Source organism: Crocuta crocuta, unplaced genomic scaffold (genome assembly GCF_008692635.1).
Source record: "Crocuta crocuta isolate KB4526 unplaced genomic scaffold, BGI_CrCroc_1.0 scaffold693, whole genome shotgun sequence".
Taxonomy (NCBI): domain Eukaryota; kingdom Metazoa; phylum Chordata; class Mammalia; order Carnivora; family Hyaenidae; genus Crocuta; species Crocuta crocuta.
Window position 1 is genome coordinate 520467 of NW_027527545.1, and position 22158 is coordinate 542624.

General features: G+C 59.9%; 1 protein-coding gene and 1 long non-coding RNA gene across 2 annotated transcripts in view; one reads left to right on the forward strand and one right to left on the reverse strand.

Moving 5' to 3' along the window:
- ADGRL1 (adhesion G protein-coupled receptor L1) overlaps positions 1 to 19617 on the forward strand; it is a 43396-nt gene extending 23779 nt beyond the window's left edge. The window contains 20 exon segments of the mRNA XM_077765446.1: positions 5657 to 6457; positions 7242 to 7556; positions 8145 to 8248; positions 8559 to 8744; positions 9048 to 9086; positions 9261 to 9444; positions 9599 to 9721; positions 10118 to 10332; positions 10604 to 10774; positions 11223 to 11432; positions 11521 to 11741; positions 11951 to 12017; positions 12465 to 12556; positions 13081 to 13249; positions 14541 to 14669; positions 14855 to 14951; positions 15044 to 15172; positions 15334 to 15351; positions 15774 to 16286; positions 16289 to 19617. Coding sequence (XP_077621572.1) covers positions 5657 to 6457; positions 7242 to 7556; positions 8145 to 8248; positions 8559 to 8744; positions 9048 to 9086; positions 9261 to 9444; positions 9599 to 9721; positions 10118 to 10332; positions 10604 to 10774; positions 11223 to 11432; positions 11521 to 11741; positions 11951 to 12017; positions 12465 to 12556; positions 13081 to 13249; positions 14541 to 14669; positions 14855 to 14951; positions 15044 to 15172; positions 15334 to 15351; positions 15774 to 16286; positions 16289 to 16488 — 3983 coding nt within the window. The 3' untranslated portion in view covers positions 16489 to 19617.
- Positions 1 to 22158, reverse strand: part of LOC144232633 (uncharacterized) — a 35768-nt gene that overhangs the window by 2782 nt on the left and 10828 nt on the right. Inside the window, exons 2-3 of the long non-coding RNA XR_013335475.1 lie at positions 13129 to 13236; positions 11264 to 11402 (exon numbers count right to left, since the gene is read on the reverse strand). This is a non-coding gene — a long non-coding RNA (uncharacterized LOC144232633). The remainder of the gene's footprint in view (positions 1 to 11263; positions 11403 to 13128; positions 13237 to 22158) is intronic.

The following is a 22158-nucleotide window of genomic DNA, read 5'->3' on the forward strand; positions in this document are numbered from 1 at the left end:
GCTGGGCCTGGTTCTTGGGTTTTACGACTCTGAAACTTGAGCAAATGACTTAACCTCTCTGAGCTGCTGCAAAAGGAGGCGAGAGTCCAGGAGACCGCGCGCGCGAAGCGCCTGGCCCGAGGCTGGCCACAGAGCTGGCTCCCTGTGGCAGATGCTGCCGTGACCTCCCCCAGGGCAGAGGCTTCGACTTCACCCCCCAGCGCCCAGACCCGAGCCTGGTTCAGGATGTGCTCAGCAAGGGTACGGGTGCCCTTCCAAGCCAGCTTAGCCTGTATCTTCATCCGTGATGGCGGGTGGGGGCCCCTTCCCAGGGACGCGGCCAGCAGTAGAGAGAACGTGGGCTGGCCCTCGTGCGCCCCACGCCACAGGTGTCCAAGAAACGGCGCCCGCTTTTGCCAGCTGCTTAGTGGTCTCTGTTGTGTGGTTTCACGTCACTGAGCCTCAGCCTCCCCATCTACAGACAGGGCTCTTGAAAGACTACCTGGGAAGTATCGAGCCTAGCTCCTGGCACTTAGTCACTTAGTAAACGCCAGGTCCTTGGTAGTCATCGCTTTTTGCTGTGACTCCTCGTAGTGATTTTTACCAGTTAATACCATGGCTGTTGGTAATCAAAAGTAGAACTAACAACTAATGAACACAACTCCTCCTGAGTCAGGTGAGGTAAAGGGCAGGAAAAAAATCCCCTGATCCAAGTGGAAGCCACATGGGTCAAGAAGCAGGAAAAAAGTTACGGGGTGTAGGAAGGAAAGAGGCCTAGGGACCTCCTGAAGCTAACCGCCCCCCACAAGGGTGGCCCGGGGGGCACGACCCACAGAGACTGGGATGGCCCCTGGGATGGGCAGCTCCAGTCTGGGGGAGAGGGCTAGCCTGAGCCCCCGGGGAGGCCAGATGCCCAGTGCATGTGTCTGGGACACAGCGGGGCTGTGTGTGCCCTCGACAGGCAGAACCCAGGGGTGTGGGGGTGTAGCTCCTGGTCCCAGAAGAAGGGGGACTGGAGTTGGCAGGGTGAGGGAAGCTAGGCCCGAGAACAAGACAGCGGCGCCTGTCCTGCTGAGCACTTCCTGTGTGCCAGGCCCTGGGTGAGGCGCTGGGAAGGAAGCCAATCACTCCCCTGCAGGACTCCCTGCTGTGCCTCTAGAGAGGTAGCAGGAGAGCGAGGCCCTGGCCGGAAGTCCCCGAGGGGAGCCGCCTGGGCAGCCATCTTGCCCTGGGCTTCAGGGGCTGGGGTGACCCCAGTGCTGGTGCGGGGGAGTCGGGGGTGGGTGCAGGGGCCCACCGTGGGGAGGGGACGGTGGGTGTGTGGGACTCCCCTCCACGCGCACACACACACATACACACACACATCCAGACAGGCCCGACTAACGCTGGATTTGCCTTGCAGCTGAGCACATTCTAACCGTGCCCCCTTCCTCCCCTAGGTGCGCCCGCCCACTGGGCAGCAGACAGGGAGCTCCTGGCTCCCGGGCCCCTGGGGGGGCGGGGCTGGGCAGACAATCGGAGCCACAGGCTTGCCCCGGGGGAGCGGGGGAGCTTGTCTGTGCCCCCACCTGCTGTCTGTGATGTCCCCCCCACCCCCAGCCTCTCCCTTCTCTGCCTCTGTCTCCCCCACCCGGCTCTCTGAGGCCCAGGGGCGCCGCCTGTGTGCCTCTCCGTCATTCTGTGTCCCACTCTGCCGCCCTCTCTCTCTGTGTTGGCTTCTTCTGGGTCGCGAGGGCTTGGGGGAGCTCAGCCGGGCTCTGGCGCAGCCAGCACAGAAAGGGAAGGAGCTCAGCATGCTCTCAGCTGGGGGCGCCCAGGCCCCTGGAGGCACTGAACCCCCTCTCCCCGTGGGCCCCTGGTCCTCATGGAGGGCAGCAGGTGGGGTGTGAGGGGATCCGTGTGGCTCTTCCACCCCCTCGCCCCTGGTGCTCCTCTACCCAGAGCCTACCTTCCAGCTGAAGCTACCCCCTCCCCAGCCCCCAGCGCACTGAGGGTGCTCCCACCCGTCTGAGGGCTCTGTCCACCTGCCTGTTTGTACACCCCCCTCACCCCGTGTCTCTCTTGGTCTCTGTCCTCGCGTGTCTCCCCCTCCCTGTGACTGTCTTCCCCCCGACACCCTCCCCAGAGGAAGGGACTTGGGGGTGGGGGCTGAGCTGATGCTACGTTTCGGGGTTGGGGAACCAGGATGAGGAAAGAAAGGAAAAGGGGGCATGTTGCCAGATAAGAAACGAAAGCAATTTAATCTTTTTTTTCTCTTTTTTTTCTTGCACATTTTTTTTCAATTTGTTTTCTCTCTCTCTTCCGATGCTTAAAGTAGAAGTGGAGCAGAAAGGTAAACGCACTGTTACCAATGCTAACCCCTAACTCACACTTTGTTCTTACCTGTACCATACTTATGTGACCCGCCCTCCCTCTCAGCCCCTTCTTCTCCCCGCCCCAACTTGGTCCAGTCGGTGTCCCCCATCCCGGGGGTCCTCCCGGCGGGGCCAGCCCTGGTGCCGCCACGGGCGACTCCACCCTCCAGACACCCGAGGAAGCTCCTCTCTGAGCACGGGCAGGACCTTCCGTCTCTCTCTCTCTCTCTCTCTCTCTCTTTCTGCCTCTTTTTCTTTCTGTTTCTCCCTGTCCCTCCTCCCTCGTCCCAGCCCTTGCAGGGGGGACCTGGCCTTCTCTCATACTTATTTTGCCTCCTTCAGGAGACGCGTGTAAGCATCCAGGGGGGGAGGGGCGGGAGGGACCCCCTGCTCGGGCTCCCAGCTGGGGGCAGAGTGCACCGGGCGAGGGTGAGCCGTCTTTCTCCTTCTCCTCCTGCCCCAACTTTTGTAGCACGTGTCTGGCTCAGGGGAGGTGGGATGGGGGGACACACCTTTGTTTTCCTTTTGGGGAGCAGATTCTTTCTATCTCTCTGGCTCCTGGTGGCATAAGTTCCTTCTGGTTTGGCGTTTCCAAGGCCCAGAGCTGTTTTGGAGCACGGAGCACCAGTTTCCCCCACCCCCAACCCCCATCCTTGACCAGCCCGGGGCCCAGCCCTGGGGGAGGGGTGTAAGCTGTCCCCAGCCCTGGGTGGCAGTCTGNAAACACTTGCGAAGCTGCAGTCAGGGTTTCTTCTGGGCTGTTTTGGTTAGAGGACCAGGGAGAGGGCGGGTTGGGAGATGTACAGGCCTGGTCTGGGGACTTCCGTGAGCACCGTAATTTCTTGCAGGGCTGACCTTCAGCAGGGGAAGGGGGAAACTCCATGGTGGGGTGCAGCTCTCTGGCATTTGGAGGCAGAGGGCCCTGCAGCCGAAGAGCTTTGAGGGTGGGTGGGATGTTGGACGTGGTCCAGTGCTCCCCTGAATTGTAGGGGAGATTGATAGCTTTGAGGTCGGCCACGGGCTTGCCATCCTTTCAGGGTCGCTTTTTGCCTTGAAATTACGGTGGTCTGTGGAGCATCCCTTGGAGAAGGTGGGGCGGGGTCCCTCCGAGCTGCTGCCCTCCTCCTGCCCTCCCCCATTTCAGAGAGGCCTGGGCGGCCAGCCCAGGCCCCGCCCCTCGCTGCCCCGCCCCTCTCTCCCTCTCTCTCTCCCGGAGTCTCTCACACCCAGCACCAGACACTCTTCTTACAGGCCCGGTGGTGGTTTGGATCCTGCAGCCCTGGTTCTTTTCTCTTGGGGGGTGGGGGGGGCGGAGGGAAGAGGAGGTGTTGGGAGCTTGGTGCTGGGGAGGGGTCCTTGCCGTCAGAGGCCCCAGGCAGACCCTTCCTCATCTTCTCCCCCTTCCCCAGGGTAACCTCTAACCACGTTTTCCTCCTCCATGCCCTTCTGACCAGGTCAGGCTCTGAGGCCTCCCAGCGCCCCCTCACACACACAGTCACATCTGCTCAGGGGCCGCAGAGCCGGCAGGGGTCCCGGCCTGGGGAGAGGGGAGACCTGGGCACAGAGGGAAAAGGTGGAAGCCAGGTGTGCTGGACACAGGGTGCAGGCCAACCCCCCAGGGCACTGGGGACCAGGAGATGGTGGAGCCCTCGGGCGAGAGCCAGGACCCCTCTGGTTCCTGCTCGCTTCTGTGTCCCAGGCTCCCCCCCGCCCTCCTAAAACGGTGTGCTCCTGGCTGCTTTGTGCCCGGGGACCCCTGGGCCCAGCTGTCCCTGATGCTGTGAAGGGAGGGCTGGCTATCCCCCCACCCCCACCCCCCACGGAAGCCTGGCAGAAAGTGAGGCTGGACCGTGGGGGAGTGAGGAGTGGTGCCTGTCCAAGACCCTCTTGCCACTGGGGCTGCCCCCCATGCGCACACCAGGTCCCAGCCCTCCCTGTTCCCCCTGGAGCCAGCTGCTTTGGTGACAGGCCAAGCAGGAGCAGAGAATTCACTGCAAACCCTCACCCTGGCCTGTGTGTGGGTTCAGCCAGCAGGGAGATGAGAGGGAGGCCCAGCCATCCTGGAGGGAGGGGCGTCTGGACACCCCCACTCCCGAGTCCAGACTCCTGCTAGGTCGGTGAGGGGAGGCTTAGGAGTAGGTGGCACCGGGGCGTGACGGGGCAAGGGTGGGCAGGCCAGAGGCGGCCAACGAGATGCAGTTGAGGTTTTCCTCCTTTTCAGGGAATGGGGGGGTGGGGCGGGGCCCCCCACCTTTCTGACATCAGCGGTGCCTTGGTCCCTCCTCCCGAGCCNAGCTGGACCTGGGACTGCCCCCCCCCCCCGAGGGACCCTCGGTCGGGCCTGGGCCTCGGAGTGAATTCTCTGCTCACCCCTCTCTCCTCGCCAGCACTAACCCTTTCTTCCCAGGTGGTCTCCAGCGTGCTCCAGTGGTGCCTTGGAGCCAGGACCTCGCCGAGGCCCCCCCAACCTTGTCTCTCTTCCCTCCACGCAGCTCTCCTTTCCCCTCCCCAACTCTCCCGGGGAGCCCCCTCCTTCCCATGTCCCCCAACTCCCCGCACCCCTGTGCACCAGTGTCAGTGTCTGCTGCTGAACAGACCCCATGAGAGACCTTGCCGGCTGGGGGCAGGGCTGGGCACCATCAGGGAGGGGCCGCACTCTTCCAAAAACCCTTCCTCACCTCCTGATTCCGTGGGTACTGGGTGTGGGGGTGGGGCACAGGCTGCATTGGGGACCTTGGGTGCCTCCTCCACCCTGGAATGGGGGGGGGCACTCCTGACACCCACTGTGGGTACTTNAAAGAATTAAAAAACAAAAAATCTGTCCTGGTGTGGTTGGTGAAGGATGGGACCCTCGACCCCTAGCTCTTCCATAGGGGGCTGTGACAATGGTAAAGGAGCAGGGCATGGAGTCCCTGGAACCTCAAAGCCACCAGTGGCTGCAGTGAGGCGATCTTTCCGCCCCCACTTAAGGCACATGAGGAAGAGTCTGGGAGGGCTCTTGCCAAACCCTTTATCCCCAGCCTGTGGGGTCTCTAGCAGCCAGGGAAGGAGAGGGGCACCACCACCCCACACACTAACCCTGCTCTTAATGGCCTCCAGGGTTGACCTCTCCAGGGAGAGGGGCAGCTGGGCAGGGCAGGGGTCCCAGCCCGGAAACCCCCTTCCCATCACCAGCCCTACCAAGCAACCGTGACTGCAGCAGCAGGAGGGGACAGCCTGGCTACCCCAGGCTGCGTGACCAACTTGCCTCTCTCTCTCCCCCTCCCTCGCCTCCGCTCCTCCTCTCCCCATGTCTTCCCTGCCCTCCCACCCGCCTGGCCCAGTCTTCGTGTGCCCAGGGACCCTGCAGAAGGTGTTGGAGCCCACCTCCACGCATGAGTCAGAACACCAGTCTGGCGCCTGGTGCAAGGACCCACTGCAGGCTGGCGACCGTATCTACGTCATGCCCTGGATCCCCTACCGCACGGACACGCTGACCGAGTACGCCTCGTGGGAGGATTACGTGGCCGCGCGTCACACCACCACCTACCGCCTGCCCAACCGCGTGGACGGCACAGGCTTCGTGGTCTACGACGGCGCCGTCTTCTACAACAAGGAGCGCACGCGCAACATCGTCAAGTACGATCTGCGCACACGCATCAAGAGCGGGGAGACGGTCATCAACACGGCCAACTACCACGACACCTCGCCCTACCGCTGGGGGGGCAAGACCGACATCGACCTGGCCGTGGACGAGAACGGGCTGTGGGTCATCTACGCCACCGAGGGCAACAACGGGCGCCTGGTGGTGAGCCAGCTCAACCCCTACACGCTGCGCTTTGAGGGCACATGGGAGACCGGCTACGACAAGCGCTCAGCGTCCAACGCCTTCATGGTGTGCGGAGTTCTGTACGTGCTGCGCTCCGTGTACGTGGACGACGACAGTGAGGCGGCCGGCAACCGCGTGGACTATGCCTTCAACACCAACGCCAACCGCGAGGAGCCCGTGAGCCTAGCCTTCCCCAACCCCTACCAGTTCGTGTCCTCCGTGGACTACAACCCTCGCGACAACCAGCTCTACGTCTGGAACAACTACTTTGTGGTGCGCTACAGCCTGGAGTTCGGGCCGCCAGACCCCAGTGCCGGTAGGCGTGGCTGCCCTTCGCTCTGCCTCCTTGGTTGTGTGGGGCTGTGTACCGAGTGCTGAGAGCTGGGAGGTCAGTCAGGTAGTACAGGATAGACGCTGGTCTATGCCTCTCGTTCCGTCGTCACTTTATGCAGCCAGGGTCGTTCCTGCCTTTTTCCATAAGATGAAGAAACGGAAGCATGGGGGCGGGGGGCTTGTTTACTTCTTGCAGCATCTGTACCCAGGGCCCTGCCTCCTAAGCGCTAAGTTGCCCTGCCTGTCCGAGGGGCCTGTGCGCTTTTAGCCCTGGAACCCTTACCAACCAAAATCTTGGGTGGAAGCCGGGTGTCGGTAAAGCTGCCAGTACCCGTAGGAGTTGGGGGTCCCTGTGCAGTCTCATCTTCTCTATCAGCTGCCCTCCGCCGGCTCCAGGGAGGCCGATCTAATCCAGCCTCATTGGCAAAATGGGGATCAGAGGCCTCCAGAGGGACGCAGCCAGGTCCCAGGGACTGGAGTGAGAGCGGAATGCGGACACAAGGTGGCTGTGTTCTGACAGCCTCTTCCTGGCCTGCGCTCTGGGGTTGCTCTCTCCCAGCTCAGGGTACACTCAAGTGAATTCTTATTGCCCTTTGATGCTTTCGGGTGGTCTTGGGGGCAGAGAGAGGCCAGGAGAACTCTCCCAGACCCAGTGGAGACCAGGACGTCCTCCCGCTTTAGGGAAGATGCTAGAATGCCAGGGACCCACACCACAGCAGGGCCTGGAGCATGGGGGTGACTGTCTTGGATACCCTCTTCCCTTCCAGGCCCAGCCACTTCCCCACCTGTCAGCACGACCACCACAGCCCGACCCACACCCCTCACCAGCACAGCCTCACCGGCAGCCACCACCCCACTCCGCCGAGTGCCCCTCACCACACACCCTGTGGGTGCCATCAACCAGCTGGGACCTGACCTGCCTCCAGTCACAGCCCCGGCCCCCAGCACCCGGCGACCCCCAGCCCCCAACCTGCACGTGTCTCCAGAGCTCTTCTGTGAACCCAGAGAGGTGCGGCGGGTCCAGTGGCCAGCCACCCAGCAGGGCATGCTGGTTGAGAGGCCCTGCCCCAAGGGGACCCGAGGTGAGTACAGAGGCTGCAGTCACTTCACTGGACTGGCTTGGGGAGTGGCCAAGCCTGGTCTGGCTGGGGAAGGGATCAGGAATATGTCTGCCCAGGCGCTAAGTCCCTTGTTAATATCCCATGCCCAAGCGTGCCCTTTTTGAGGGTGGGGGTCATACCTGACCTCTGCAGCTGTGCTCTCAGGACACAGGAGCAGCTCAGGGAGCCCCCCTGCCCTGTCCCCTCTGGCAGTGCTGGGCAGAGCATGAAGGGAGCCCACAGGAGGGGGCCTGGGCCCCGGAGCAGCCAGTAGCAGCAGCACAGAGAGCAGCTGGGGGCGGGGGCGGGGGGNGGGAAAGGGAGGGCGTCCAAGATGGGCTTTGCTAGAAAGTTCCATTTCCAGTAAGCAAAGATGGAAGGAAGAGGAGCCGTGAGGGGTGGCTTCTGTCACCTCAGAGTGATGTCTCTTGACTGTCGCACCCTCTTCGTGTCTGGTCTTCTGTGTTTCCTTCACCTACTTGTCCTCCTCTCTGTTATCTTTTCCCTGTTGTGGCCCCTCCTCCTTGCCTTCCCTGTGGCTCCCTTCTCTGTTCCTGTCTGTCCCTGCAGGAATTGCCTCCTTCCAGTGTCTACCAGCCCTGGGGCTCTGGAACCCCCGGGGCCCTGACCTCAGCAACTGCACTTCCCCCTGGGTCAACCAGGTGGCCCAGAAGGTACCAGCAGCTGCCCCTCCCAGACTGGCACATTTGCTTGCACACTGGGCCCTGGGTGGCCAGGCACAAGGCACACTGGGGGCAGTAGAGCAATTGGAGAGACAAAGAGGCTGGCAGGTCTGGGAGCCAGGACTGTGGGGGGGTGGGGCCCTCCCTGGCCTGCAGAGGGAACAGAGCTGGACGGGGAGGGAGAAGGGGCCACAGAGAAGGGAGGAGAGGGGCCAAGCAGGCTGGGTGTGTTAAAAGGGAACGTGTGGGAAGCAAGATGGCCTCTGAGGTAGCCGGGGGCCCCTATTCCCACCGCACACAGATCAAGAGCGGGGAGAATGCAGCCAATATCGCCAGCGAGCTGGCCCGTCACACCCGAGGCTCCATCTACGCGGGTGACGTGTCCTCCTCCGTGAAGCTGATGGAGCAGCTGCTGGATATCCTGGATGCCCAGCTGCAGGCCTTGCGGCCCATCGAACGCGAGTCAGCTGGCAAGAACTACAACAAGGTGGGGGGTGGCGGTAGGGCCAGCAAGGGGGGGGTGCCCTGGGGGTTCAAGAGGCAGCCTGGGACCTCCAAGCTGGACTGTCACCCATGGTGGTTAGAGAGGACCCATCCTAGGCATATTGGGTCTTCCTCCCGAGTTGCCCTGGATGGCCCTGGGGGTTGGGGGTGGGGGGGTCTCTTAGGAATAGGTCTTGCTCATGGCCCAGTCCTGGGGTGGTAGCAGCTGCAGAAAAGCAACCTCTCCGGGGCCCAGAAGTGCGAGCGTGGGGGCGAGGGCAATGATGGCACCTCCCTCTCTTCCCAGATGCACAAGCGGGAGAGAACCTGCAAAGACTACATCAAGGTGAGGCCCAGAGAGGAGCAGCGGGGGCGGGAGAGCTGGTGAGGCAGCCCTTGTGGCTTCTGGGCATGCCCCAGGCAGCGGCAGGGATGAGGCTGAGAGAAGGGGATGCAGAGTGCAGCCCAAGGAGCTGGAGGCCGTGGGGGCAGTCACAGTGCCGCCCCCTCGCCTGTGTAGGCCGTGGTGGAGACCGTGGACAACCTGCTGAGGCCAGAGGCCCTGGAATCCTGGAAGGACATGAATGCCACGGAGCAGGTGCACACGGCCACCATGCTCCTGGACGTCCTGGAGGAGGGTGCCTTCCTGCTGGCCGACAACGTCAGGGAGCCCGCCCGCTTCCTGGCTGCCAAGCAGAATGTGGGTGAGTGCTGCGGTCATGCCCAGGGCAAGTTCAGGTGCAGATCTTGAACTGTGAGACCTGCCAGCCTGGAGACCATGGGGGATGCCCTGGCCATGGGCCTTTGGCCTGGGGATAGACCGCAACCCCATCTGTGTTCCATCTCCTGTGCCCACAGTCCTGGAGGTGACAGTCCTCAACACCGAGGGCCAAGTGCAGGAGCTGGTGTTCCCCCAGGAGTACCCAAGCGAGAACTCCATCCAGCTGTCCGCCAATACCATCAAGCAGAACAGCCGCAATGGTCAGTGCCTGAGCCCTGGGCTGCCATCCCTGCCTCGCTCACCAGCAGCATCAGTTCGGAAGTTTTATTGGCTTTGAAGAATCTGAGAAAAGGGTGGGACCCACAACAACACACAAGATTGTTCTACACTCAAGCTAGCATGACATTTCAGGGGATTCATGGGGTCCCCCAAAGCTGCACAGCGTAGGAACTTTGCGGGGTGCCCTCCAGAGTAAGAGCAGGCTACTCTCACAGCTCAGGGAGGTCTGTCCCATAGAGACCGGGAGGTGGCGGGGAGGCCCTCGGACTGTTTACAGCTGAGTGACGGTGCACAGAAGGGCTCCCCAGGACCCCCTCACCTGGGCCACCGCCTGGCCGAGGACTGATGGCTCACCCTGCCATGCCCGTCCTCCCCAGGTGTGGTCAAAGTCGTCTTCATCCTCTACAACAACCTGGGCCTCTTCCTGTCCACCGAGAACGCCACGGTCAAGCTGGCGGGTGAAGCAGGTTCGGGCGGCCCGGGCGGCGCCTCCCTCGTGGTGAATTCACAGGTCATCGCGGCATCAATCAACAAGGAGTCCAGCCGCGTCTTTCTCATGGACCCGGTCATCTTCACCGTGGCCCACCTGGAGGTGAGCTGAGGCGTCCCCTCCCTCTGTGGGGGCCCTACCACCTTCTGTGTTCCCAGGGTGCATGTTCACCCACCTCAAGAACAAGTTATGATCCCTTACTGGGACACCAGTCCCCCAACCTCCACCTCAACAGCATGGGCCATTTGTCCCCAGAGACCCCACACCTGGAGCCCCCGGGTACTTTTCTCATGCTTGTCACTATCCTGGTAGCTGGGTGGGGGCTGGAACGGGATTCCCTGGACCTGACTGCCCGGCCACCACCACACAACAGGCCAAGAACCACTTCAATGCTAACTGCTCCTTCTGGAACTATTCGGAGCGTTCCATGCTGGGCTACTGGTCAACCCAGGGCTGCCGCCTGGTGGAGTCCAACAAGACCCATACCACGTGTGCCTGCAGCCACCTCACCAACTTTGCCGTGCTGATGGCTCACCACGAGATCGTAAGCTGGCCGGCGCTGCGCCCCTCCGGGCAGGCCCGCTGCTGGCCCGGCTCTGCCTGGCATCGTAGCATGCTGCACGGGCAGTGCAGGGACACCAGCTTCATGGGCCTGAGGGCAGGAAGGGGGCCCACCAGTCTTGCCTGGGGCATGAGGCCACATGTCTGGTTCTTTCTGGCCATGGTCCCACCTTCTCCCCAGGCCCTCTGAAGAAGCAAGTTGGGGTCCCCTTTGTTATCTCTCCACAAGCCTTCCAGGGCACGAAGAAGGGAGCATGCCACCTGGAGAAGGGCGGGGGCCAGGGAGGTGGCCAAGGGGGGCAGAAGGCCGGATGCGCAGCACTGGTGGCGCCCGTGACCTGGGGCCTTGCTTGCCACTAGTACCTGGCTGAGCCCAGAGCGAGCCTGGCCACATACGAGGCCACAGGTGCTGAGTGCCCTGTCTCCCCCAGTACCAGGGCCGCATCAACGAGCTGCTGCTGTCGGTCATCACCTGGGTGGGCATCGTGATCTCCCTCGTCTGCCTGGCCATCTGCATCTCTACTTTCTGCTTCTTGCGGGGGCTGCAGACCGACCGCAACACCATCCACAAGAACCTGTGCATCAACCTCTTCCTGGCCGAGCTGCTCTTCCTGGTTGGGATAGACAAGACTCAGTATGAGGTGGGCTGGGGCTCAGGGGCAGGGGGAAGGAGAGGCGGCGCTGTCCCGGTAGCTCCTCACCTGCGGTCCCCCTCCCCGCGGCCCCCAGATCGCCTGCCCCATCTTCGCTGGCTTGCTGCACTACTTCTTCCTGGCCGCCTTCTCCTGGCTGTGCCTGGAGGGTGTGCACCTCTATCTGCTGCTGGTGGAAGTGTTTGAGAGCGAGTACTCCCGCACCAAGTACTACTACCTGGGCGGCTACTGCTTCCCGGCGCTGGTGGTGGGCATCGCGGCTGCTATCGACTACCGCAGCTACGGCACCGAGAAGGCGTGAGTGTCCCCTCTCACTGCCCCCCACGAAGGCTTCCCTCCTGCCTGGCTCTCTGCTCAGCAGTGTCCCTCTGGCCAGGCCCCTCAGGGCCCTGGCCTCCCTCTGCCTGAGATCTGAGACCTCGGCCAGCAGAGTCCCTGGGGGCTAGGATTGGGGTGGGGGGACGGCCTTCCCACCTCTGTCTACCCCAGCCCTGCTTCCTTTATAGCTGCTGGCTCCGAGTGGACAACTACTTCATCTGGAGCTTCATTGGGCCAGTCTCCTTTGTTATCGTGGTAAGTAGGAGGAAGGTGGTACCCGCCAGTACCACGTCCATCCATCCTGCAAGCTAGCCTTGACCGCTGAGCCCCCCCCCCAACCCCCCGCCAAGCTTGAGAGGGCTGGTTTGACAGCCATTGAAACTGAGCAGCCAGCCAAGAGGACAAGAGCATGGTGGCTCTGTAGAGCTCCAGCACCAGCGGCCGTCCCCCCGGGAACTGTGATGTGAGCCCCTGCCTTGTGTCAGGCCATGGGCCCTGTCCTCCCGGCAGCAGCAGAGCCCCATTATCAGTTGTTGCCAGTCAACAGATGCCTGAGCGCAGGTGCATTAGTGGAGGCGGCCCTGAAGGAGGAGGGTTGAGACTAAGACTTGGTCAGGAGCTCATGCTGGAGGGGGGAGGGGCCCCTAGCCTCGCCAGTGCCATGCGTGGCCCAGCCCCACCCCTCCCCTTGTCCCACCCCAGGTGAACCTGGTGTTCCTCATGGTGACCCTGCACAAGATGATCCGGAGCTCGTCTGTGCTCAAGCCCGACTCCAGTCGCCTCGACAACATTAAGTGAGCAGCCCTCTGGTCCGCACACCCCTGCCTGCTGTCTCCACGCTGGGCCTGCCTCTCCCAGGGCTTCCTAAATGCAGTGCCGTCGCTTTCCATACCACACGATGTGATTTTAAGGACACACGTGGTGTTTTATTGTGCTTATTTTATATCTACTTAATGAGTATTAGAAAACATGAGATTTAACATCTTACCTGTGCTTTTGGGGACGTAACTGCCTAGGGTAAGACTAAGTTCAAAAGGTACTAGGTGTACTTCAAGGAAATGTACAGAGAAATAGGCAGCAAAAGATAGTTTAAGGGTCTGGAAACATGGACCAAAGGGTGAAGGCTAACGACTGATCTTAGCAAAACCCCAAACCCAGGCTGGTTGAAAGTACCACCGTGCAGGCCATGCCCTCGAGGCCCACGCATCCTAAGCGGGTCTCTGCACACAGCATCGAGGCTCACCTGAAGCACGGGTACGGGGGAGGCTTCTCCACCATCAGGGACTGTGACATCCCTGTCCCCTCTGCCCCTCCCCAGATCCTGGGCCCTGGGGGCCATCGCGCTGCTCTTCCTACTGGGCCTCACCTGGGCTTTCGGCCTGCTCTTCATCAATAAGGAGTCAGTGGTCATGGCCTATCTCTTCACCACCTTCAACGCCTTCCAGGGGGTCTTCATCTTTGTGTTTCACTGCGCCTTACAAAAGAAGGTGAGGTCAGGGAAGGGCTGCAAGTGCCTGCCTTCTGCGGTGGCACTGGGTCTGCTATGAGGGGACCACGGGCTTGGGGTCAGGGAGGATTTAGGCAAGGGGAAGATGGTTCTGGGAAAGAGCAAGATATGGCAACACAGGGGAGCAAGAAAGGAGCATGGATCTGGGGAGCTGGGAGAGCACAGGGCAGGACTGTGACAGAGGATCAACCTCCCCCCACCCCGTCCCTGGGGGCCACGAATCAGGTGTGGAGGAGGGAGAGAACGGAGTACCACCCAGACAGAGCATTTCTGCTTCAACAGTTAGGAAACGAACTGTGAGTTTTGTGGTAATAGTTTCCTTCTTAAACATGAAAAATCTGAATCACGAGCAGATATGTGTCTGAAGGAGATCACAGAAGCAGAGGAGTGGGGAGAGGGTGTACAGGCAGGAAGTTCTAGCCGAGAGTGGGGAACCTAAACCAAAGTGTCTGAAGACTTCGTCTTCAAGGGAGCCGGGAGCCCCCGTCGGACAGTGAAGCGGGTAAGGCTGAAGCAGGGGATGGAAGAAGCAGTGATCACAGGAGTCCTGGAGCCTGCATCGGATACACGGAGACAGTGCGACCCCCTTGCATCCCCCATGACACACAGTCAAAGCCAACATCCTGGCACAGCCCTCACTTCACACACAGGGACGGAGACTCTCTTACAGGAGCCACAGGCTCACACATTCCTACCTGGCCTCCCTCTCTTCTCTCCAGCCATGCTCTCCTCTGCTTGCTCTCCAACACCCAGGCATGGACCCCCCTCAGGGCCGGTCCCGGCTCCTCCCCACCTACCCACAAGGTCTGCTGCCTTATTTCTTTCAGATCTTGGCTGAGAGTTCTCCTCAGTGAGGCTTCCCCTGGTCTATTTGAAGCCACAGACCCCCACTACACACCCCCAAGCCCGCAGCACCGCCTGACCCCTTTCCCGACCGTCGTTGTCTATACAGCACCTCACACCGTCTAACGTCCCACAGAACGTGCTGGGGTTCACATCTCCGCCTGTCTCCGCCTACCGTAGTGCTGGCTCTCGGGTGGGGCTGTGGGTGGGATTTGTCCTGTACCATCCTTGCAGCCTAAACTACACCTGGCACAGAGCACATGCTCATTAAAGATGTGTTGAGTGAACGGAGTAGAAATCATCCGTGGACGTGGAGAAAGGATGGGCCAGGGCAACAGAGAGGCTGGCTGGCTGCGGTGGGACAGGAGACAGGGCCGCGAGGCTTGCGGGGGCTCCCGGTGCCAGCTGCCGCTGCTCCTCCCGCCCAGGTGCACAAGGAGTACAGCAAGTGCCTGCGCCACTCCTACTGCTGCATCCGCTCCCCACCCGGGGGCGCTCACGGCTCACTCAAGACCTCAGCCATGCGGAGCAACACCCGCTACTACACGGGGACCCAGGTATCCGGGCTGGGGCCGGGGCACCGGGCAGGGCTCCCTGGGGCTGAGTGCTGCACCCACAAGCCTGAGAGGCAGGGCAGCACTCAGCCTAGGTCCCTGGTGGTGCTCATCAGGCGAGTGATCTCAGAAAGATCCTGGAGGGTGGGCGGCCTGGGGGCCCCCTCACGTCCGGGCTGTGTCCCCAGAGCCGAATCCGGAGGATGTGGAACGACACCGTGAGGAAACAGACGGAGTCCTCCTTCATGGCAGGCGACATCAACAGCACCCCCACCCTGAACAGAGGTGAGACAGTATCCCTCGCCCTTCACTTTATCCCTCAAGATTCCTGGACCAGTGTCTCTGGGCCACCTTGTGACCTCTGGCGTCCTGGACAGGTACCATGGGGAACCACCTGCTGACCAACCCCGTGCTACAGCCCCGTGGGGGCACCAGCCCCTACAACACCCTCATTGCCGAGTCAGTGGGCTTCAATCCCTCCTCGCCCCCCGTCTTCAACTCCCCAGGTGAGAGCACTCTGGTACAGGAAGTTGTCAGCAGCCCAGGTCGGGGAGGGTGGGGTCTGCATCCCAAGGGTCATCCTCGTGCTTCCTGAGCTGGAGCCTGGGCTCGACTATGCAAGCACACACTCACCTTCTCTCTCTTCTCTCCTGGCTGCCACCTGCAGGGAGCTACCGGGAACCCAGTAAGTGTGACTTCCCTGCTAACATTTCTGAGGCCGGGAGGAAAATGGGATAGTGGACTTCTGGGATGACCTCACTCAGGAAGGGGAACTCAGGGTGGCCCCCAAACCCCCCCCCACATACAGCCGGAGGGGGTTATGTTTGGCTCTCAGGTAGGCAGTGAAGGCGATGAGGGTAAGAGCACAGGAAATGGAACCTGTCACATAGGACTCTTTGCATAGCCTCTAACTGGGAGGGGACCCTGAGGAAACTGGTCCCCACCCCCTTCCCCAAACCTGCCGCTGGCCTGGTGTCCCCACTGCCGGTGAGGAAGAATGGCAATGGGAGATCTCAGCCCAGGCAGAAGCAGGCACAACCGTTTCCATGTGCCCATGCCCCGGTCACTGCCCATCCTCCTCCTGAGCCAGCCCCCCCTTGCCTGCAGAGCACCCTCTGGGAGGCCGGGAAGCCTGCGGCATGGACACACTGCCCCTCAATGGCAACTTCAACAACAGTTACTCCTTGCGAAGTGGGGATTTCCCTCCCGGGGATGGGGCCTCCGAGCCACCCCGCGGCCGGAACCTGGCCGATGCTGCCGCCTTCGAGAAAATGATCATCTCAGAGCTGGTGCACAACAACCTGCGGGGCGGCGGCAGTGGCGCCAAGGGCCCCCCACCGCCCGAACCCCCCGTGCCGCCTGTGCCAGGGGGCGGCGGCGAGGAAGAAGCAGGCGGGCCCGGGGGTGCTGACCGGGCAGAGATCGAACTTCTCTACAAGGCCCTGGAGGAGCCGCTGCTGCTGCCCCGGGCCCAGTCGGTGCTGTACCAGAGTGATCTGGAGGAGTCGGAGAGCTGCACTGCGGAGGATGGGGCCACCAGCCGGCCCCTCTCCTCCCCTCCGGGCCGGGACTCCCTCTATGCCAGCGGGGCCAACCTGCGGGACTCGCCCTCCTACCCGGACAGNCCCCACCCCCGCCTGCACCCCCAGGCCCCCCTGAAATCTACTACACCTCGCGCCCACCGGCCCTAGTGGCCCGGAACCCCCTGCAGGGCTACTACCAGGTGCGGCGGCCCAGCCACGAGGGCTACCTGGCGGCCCCAGGCCTCGAGGGGCCAGGGCCCGATGGGGATGGGCAAATGCAGCTGGTCACCAGTCTCTGAGGGACCTCACGGACCAGGGGCTGGTGGCCCAGGCCAGGGAGGGTACCCTGGGTGGGGCTCTGGTGGGAGAGGGAGACTCACGGAGGCAGTGGCTGGTGGGCCACTCTCTCCAGGTACCTGTCGGCCGCGGGCCCTCTAGGCCCCTCAGGAGCTCTGCCGTGGGGGCCTGTGGTGCAGGGTTCACGGACGGGGCTTCCTACCAGCCACGTGCACCAGCCGGAGTTGGGGGAAATGCGGTGAGGAGGAGCCAAGAGGTCCCCAAGGGAAGAAGGAAGGAGAAATTGGATGGGTACAGCCCACTCTCTACTTCCCCCTCTCCCCTACCTTCCTACCCCCTGGAGGGAAATGAGGGCTTTGGTTTCCTTGGGCCAAGGGCCCTGCTGCGTGGAACCTGTCAGCTGCTCCGCTCTCTGCAGCCAGAAATGCTGCCAGCTGCACCAGGAAGGAGCAGTGGGAGCAGACAGACAGACAGACAGGTTCCTCCTGTACTACAGTTCCCTGCTCCTTGGAGACTGGGGCCTCTGGCCCAAGAGAAGGCCCCAGGGCAAGAGAAATGGGCGATTGTGGCTGCTGGTTTAAAGGTGGAACTTTCTCTGAAGCTCCTTCCCTCTGCTCTTCGTCCTTGCTTCCCCAGCAAGCCTGCCCGTCAGCCTCCTCAAGTGCACCCAGTGACCCCCTCCCTTGGGGTGGCTCCTGATGAAGCACAACTCCCCGCAGGCCCCCAGCCCACGGGCGTGGCCATATTTGGGCAATTCCCAGTCCTGTGGGCTCGGCTGTCTGGGGAGCAGATTTTGGGTCTGGATCTCCCTGGGGAGTGGGTCCTGGGCTTGGATCTTTCCCTAGGGGGCCATCTTACCCCTTCCTTTCTCCTCCTCCTCCTCCCCCATTGCTGTAAATATTTCAACGAAATGGAAAAGAAAAAAAAAAAGACAAAAAAAAAAACAAAGGAAAGAAAATCTCATCACTTGAAGCCACCGGGAGCCCGTGGCCCAGCCAGCCCGGGGCTTTCTCCGGAGCAGAGTGGCGCCACCGGGCCCTGGCAGCCAGGACTTCTCCGTGTATGTGTGCATCCCCAGCCGGGGTGGGCGGGCCGCCAGAGCAGCTTTTTACAATCCAGAGACAGAAAACAAAATCTAGAAGCAACAGCGAAACAAAGAACCTGTTTCCTTCCCGGCACCGTTTCTGTCGCCTCTTTCCCTGCTCCGCCTGTCCCTGGCATCAGTCAGCCCTCCTGGGGCGTGTACCTCACTGCCTGCTCCAGGACCGGGGCCTGTCTCCCCCTCCCCTCCCCACTGGCCCGGGGGAGGCACCCTCACACCCAAAGATGCTTTTGCCAAGATGGCTGCGCTGTCCCTTTGAGTTCCTGCTTCTTGTATATTGCTTCTGGGACTCTGGGCCGAGGGAGAAGGGACGGATTTCCCACCTAGAGAGGTTGATGGGGGAAGAAAAGTGAAGGCAGCAGTGGTGGGTGTGGCCAGGAGGCTAGGAGTGGTGAAGCTGTCTTCTCTCGTGGGGGGGGGGGGGGGGAGGCATGCAAGGGTGAGAGATCACCTTCCCACCGTCCCTACCCTACACCCTCCTGAGAGGGAGGCAAAGCCAGGCACTGGGGCCTGCAGTCAGGACACCTTTGTACTGGGGGCTCTACCCCAGACCTGTAGACTCTGGAAGCTTCAGACTGGGGATGGCTCCTGAGTACCTCTTCTCACACCCTCCTCTGCAGCCTCCCCCTCACCCCAACTCTCTGAGGGTAAGGTAGTCCCACTGCCACGCTAGCCCAGCCCTGTCATTGCCATTCTCCCAGGGGTGGCCCTCCACCTCTATTCTGACCCCCTTCTTGTCTCTTTTGCTCTTCCCTCTTTTCTCACAAGTGCCATGAGTTTTCAAACATCTTCGGGTCTCAGCCTGCTGCTGCCATAAACTTCTTTGGGTTAAGGGAGGGGAGGCTCTAGGGAGAAACTGGGGGAAAGGGACAGGTAGGTGGCCGGAGGAACCCTTTTTGCTGCTAGAAAGTCCCTCCCTTCTCCTGGGGAGCTGGGGCTGGCTTGTCCCCATCAATTAGGGGAGAAGGGGTCAGACCAAAGATGGTGGTTTGTCCCATGGAAGGAAACAGGTGTGGGGAGAAGGCAGGTTTGGGTTCCATATCTGGCTTTTTTTCGGGGGGTAAGGCTTAATTAACCTCTTTCAGCAGAAGAACGTGTGTAAGTCTGGATGGGGAAGAGAAATAAGGCTAGGGACAGTCTTGCCCAGACAGTGCCATGGCCTTCCTTGGGGTCACTGGGCCAGCGACTCCACTGCTGCAAGGGGCAGCTAGAGGTCTGGGAAGAGCTGGCAAGAGAGGAGGCGCAGTGGAGGGGTTGGCCAGGCATCAGTCCACCTACAGCCGGAGGCTGCCTCTGCCGCCAGTGAGCGGGCTGGCGAGCAGGCTTGGTGGGAGAGTCCCGTAGGGGGTGGGTGCTGGAGGTGTGCAAGGAATCAGCCTTCTCTCCCCTGACCAGCCCTCCTTTTCTCTCTCCAGATACTGACAATCAAGGGGAGAGAGGGGGTGGTGGGACCCCAGATTCCCATTCCAGCCCGAATCACCAAGGTGGATTCCCAGGCCTCAGAGCTGCATGGCAGGGCCCCCTGGTGGGGTTTGGACACCACTGCAGTCAAGTGCAAAGCCACCCCGAGAGCCCAGGTGTCCCCTCACCCCAACCAGACCTGGTGCCTTGACACCCCACCCCAGCTGGGACGGTATAGAGAAGGAAGGGTCTTGGCTTCCTCTCCTACTCTCTTCCTTGGGCTCCTGAATTCATTTGCTTTTAAATCTTAGTATTTTTTTGTTTTGTTTCCCTTGCCTTCCTTTCTGTCTCCACCTCTTTCCCTGTGTCTTTTTCACTGTCTCTGTGTACCTCTTCTTTCACCCTCAATTTCTCTTGTGTCCATTTGGGCCTCCTCCCCTCCCTCCCATGTCCCCCAGTCCCTCCTTGGTCTCCTTTTCGATATGCCAAACCAATTTTGGGTCGAGTGCATTTAACGAGAACAAAACAAAAGGCTCATAACGAACGTTTCAGAAAAAAACAAAAAGTTTAAAAAAAATTGTTGAGTCGAAAAAAAATCAAACAATAAAGAAATTAAGATTTCTTGGAATGACAAGAGTGGCGTGACTCACTTGGGGGTAAGAAGCGGGTGAGTGGATCTGCTCAGAGTGTCCCAGTGAGGCTGCCACAGTGGGGAGCCTGCACTGCAGCATTCTGAACCCACCGCGGGGCCTGGTGAGTCACAGAATCACTAAGGTTCACAGAGAATTTGCTAAGTTCCTGGGCCTGGCTGAGCACTTCAGGTGCAGGTTCTCTGAATCTGCATAAATGCTTTAGGGTGGAGGTTGTCAGATCTCCATATTACAGACAGGAAACCTGGCTTCCAGTGCCTGGAGGCACGCCCGAGTCTCTCTGGCCAGGCCACAGCATGTCAAGTGTCTAAGAAGCCCTGTAAGCTGTATTTCAAGGAGAGTGCAGGCACTGTAAGCTGTGCCTCTCTCTCTCATCCCACCTGCCATCCCTAGACCTCCACATGTCACTGGAACGGTGCGTTCTCAAATGTGACAAGGTGGAACCACACCATGTGTACTGCACGTTTTCAAATGCAGCTGCTGGTGCTCAGAGAGAGGAAGGACTATTCAAACAGTGCGAGCATCTCTCTCTCTGCCTCTCTGCCTTCAACATCTGCATCCAGGATGCCACACTCCCGATTCTCTTCCCACCTCTCCAGCCACCCCTTCCCAGTTTGCAGCTGGTTCCTTCTCATCTCCCAACTCTTTTTTTTTTTAATGTTTTATTTTTGAGAGAGAAAGAGCGCACGTGAGCAGGGGAGGGTCAGAGAGAGAGGGAGACACAGAATCCAAAGACAGGCTCCAGGTCCTGAGCTAGCTGTCAGCACAGAGCCCGACGCGGGGCTGGAACCCATGAACCGTGAAATCATGACCTGAGCCGAAGTTGGACCCTTAACCGACTGAGCCCCCCAGGTGCCCCCTCATCTCCCAACTCTTAACAGTGGTGAGACAAGCTACCTACACTCACGCCCTGGGAGATCTCAGCCTTGCTGCATGGTTGTAAATAATAACTATAAACCAACAACTCCCAAACACGGAGTTCCAGGCTGAACTTGTCTTGAGCTCCGAATTCATATACACCCCAACTACCCACTCCACATCTCCCCCTGGGTGTCTGGTAGAATTTCAGACTTAACCTGTCCAAACCTGTCCCCCTTCCCGCTCCTCCACCTCAGCTAATGGCAAATCCATCTGAGACTGCAGAAGAAACCCTTGGAGGTTCCCTTGAACTTACCTCTTTGTTCAACCCCACATCTGACAGTAATTTCAAATTATCTAGTTAATTCATTCTTATCACCTTGGTTCAAGCCACCATTCTCTCTCAAGACCATTGCAACACTCCCCTAACTAGTTCCCTTGTCCTTCTTTGGGCTTTTCTCAACACAGAAACCAGAATGATGTTCATAAGCACCTTGTCCCTCCTCTGCTCAACTCTCCAATAGCCTCTTCTCTTGCCCAGACGAAAGACCAAGGTCAGCCCAATGGCCTACAATGGCCGACGAGGCTCTACAACATCCGCTCTCACCCCCACAGCTCTCCTGCTCCCCTCCACTCTAGCCACGCTGTGTTCCTCACTGTACACAGACATGCAGGCCTCCGAGCCTTTGCCCTGGCCGTTCCATAGCATTCAGTTACTCTCCTGCAGGGCTTGGGAAAATCAGAGCTTCCCAAGCCACTCCATTTAAACTATAATTGGCTACTGCAGAACTCCCTAAACCACACATTTTGCTTTATTGGTCTCCCATAGCACTCCGATCTCGCAAACTAAGAAACTTTTTTTGCTTGTTTATTATTTGCCTCCCTGTAATATAGAAAGGTGTGTTTTTGTTCAGTGCTGTTCCCCAGTGTCTAGCACAGCATCTGACACACAGGAAGTGATCAATAAATATTTGTCAAAGGACGGAAAGCTGAAAGGAGCATAAGACCCAGAGTGAGCCTGAGAGGAGAGTTACAAATGATGGGAACTGAGAATCGGCCATTTCCTCCACGTGCCCCTCACTGTGCAATACTGAGGTTTAATTTAGTATGGCCCTGACACCCAAGTTCAATATTTCAGCTGGTACCCAACCCAAGAAAAGGCAATCTGCTCCTAGGCCGGAAGAGGAGCTGATTCTACTGGACTTAGAGAAAGACACTCCGTGAGCAAGTCTGGGGACTTTCAATTTTAAACTATATAGGATTTTGACTTCATGCTCCGATTTTGAAATCAAATCCCAGCATAAGAGAAGACTCTATGGCACAACCAGTTCTTTCACCTCTGTGGCCTCTACACTCCCCAACACTCCACACACCCTTCTCTGCCAGCACAATCTGAATCTGCCGCGCACCGGCCACCTGTGACCCTCAGGTGGTTGTCAGTGGCACCCACACATACCTCAGGCAGCCATCTGCACGTGCCCAGGAACACTAACATTTGTGTTGAGATTTATCACTTCCAAGTTCTTGCCTACATTTCACCTCATGTACTTATCACAAAGTATGTATTCTTATCCCTATTTATCAAATGAGGAAACTGAAGTTAGAGCGATAATGACCTGCTCAAACAGGACAACTGGGAAGTTCAAAGTGTCTGCATCCTG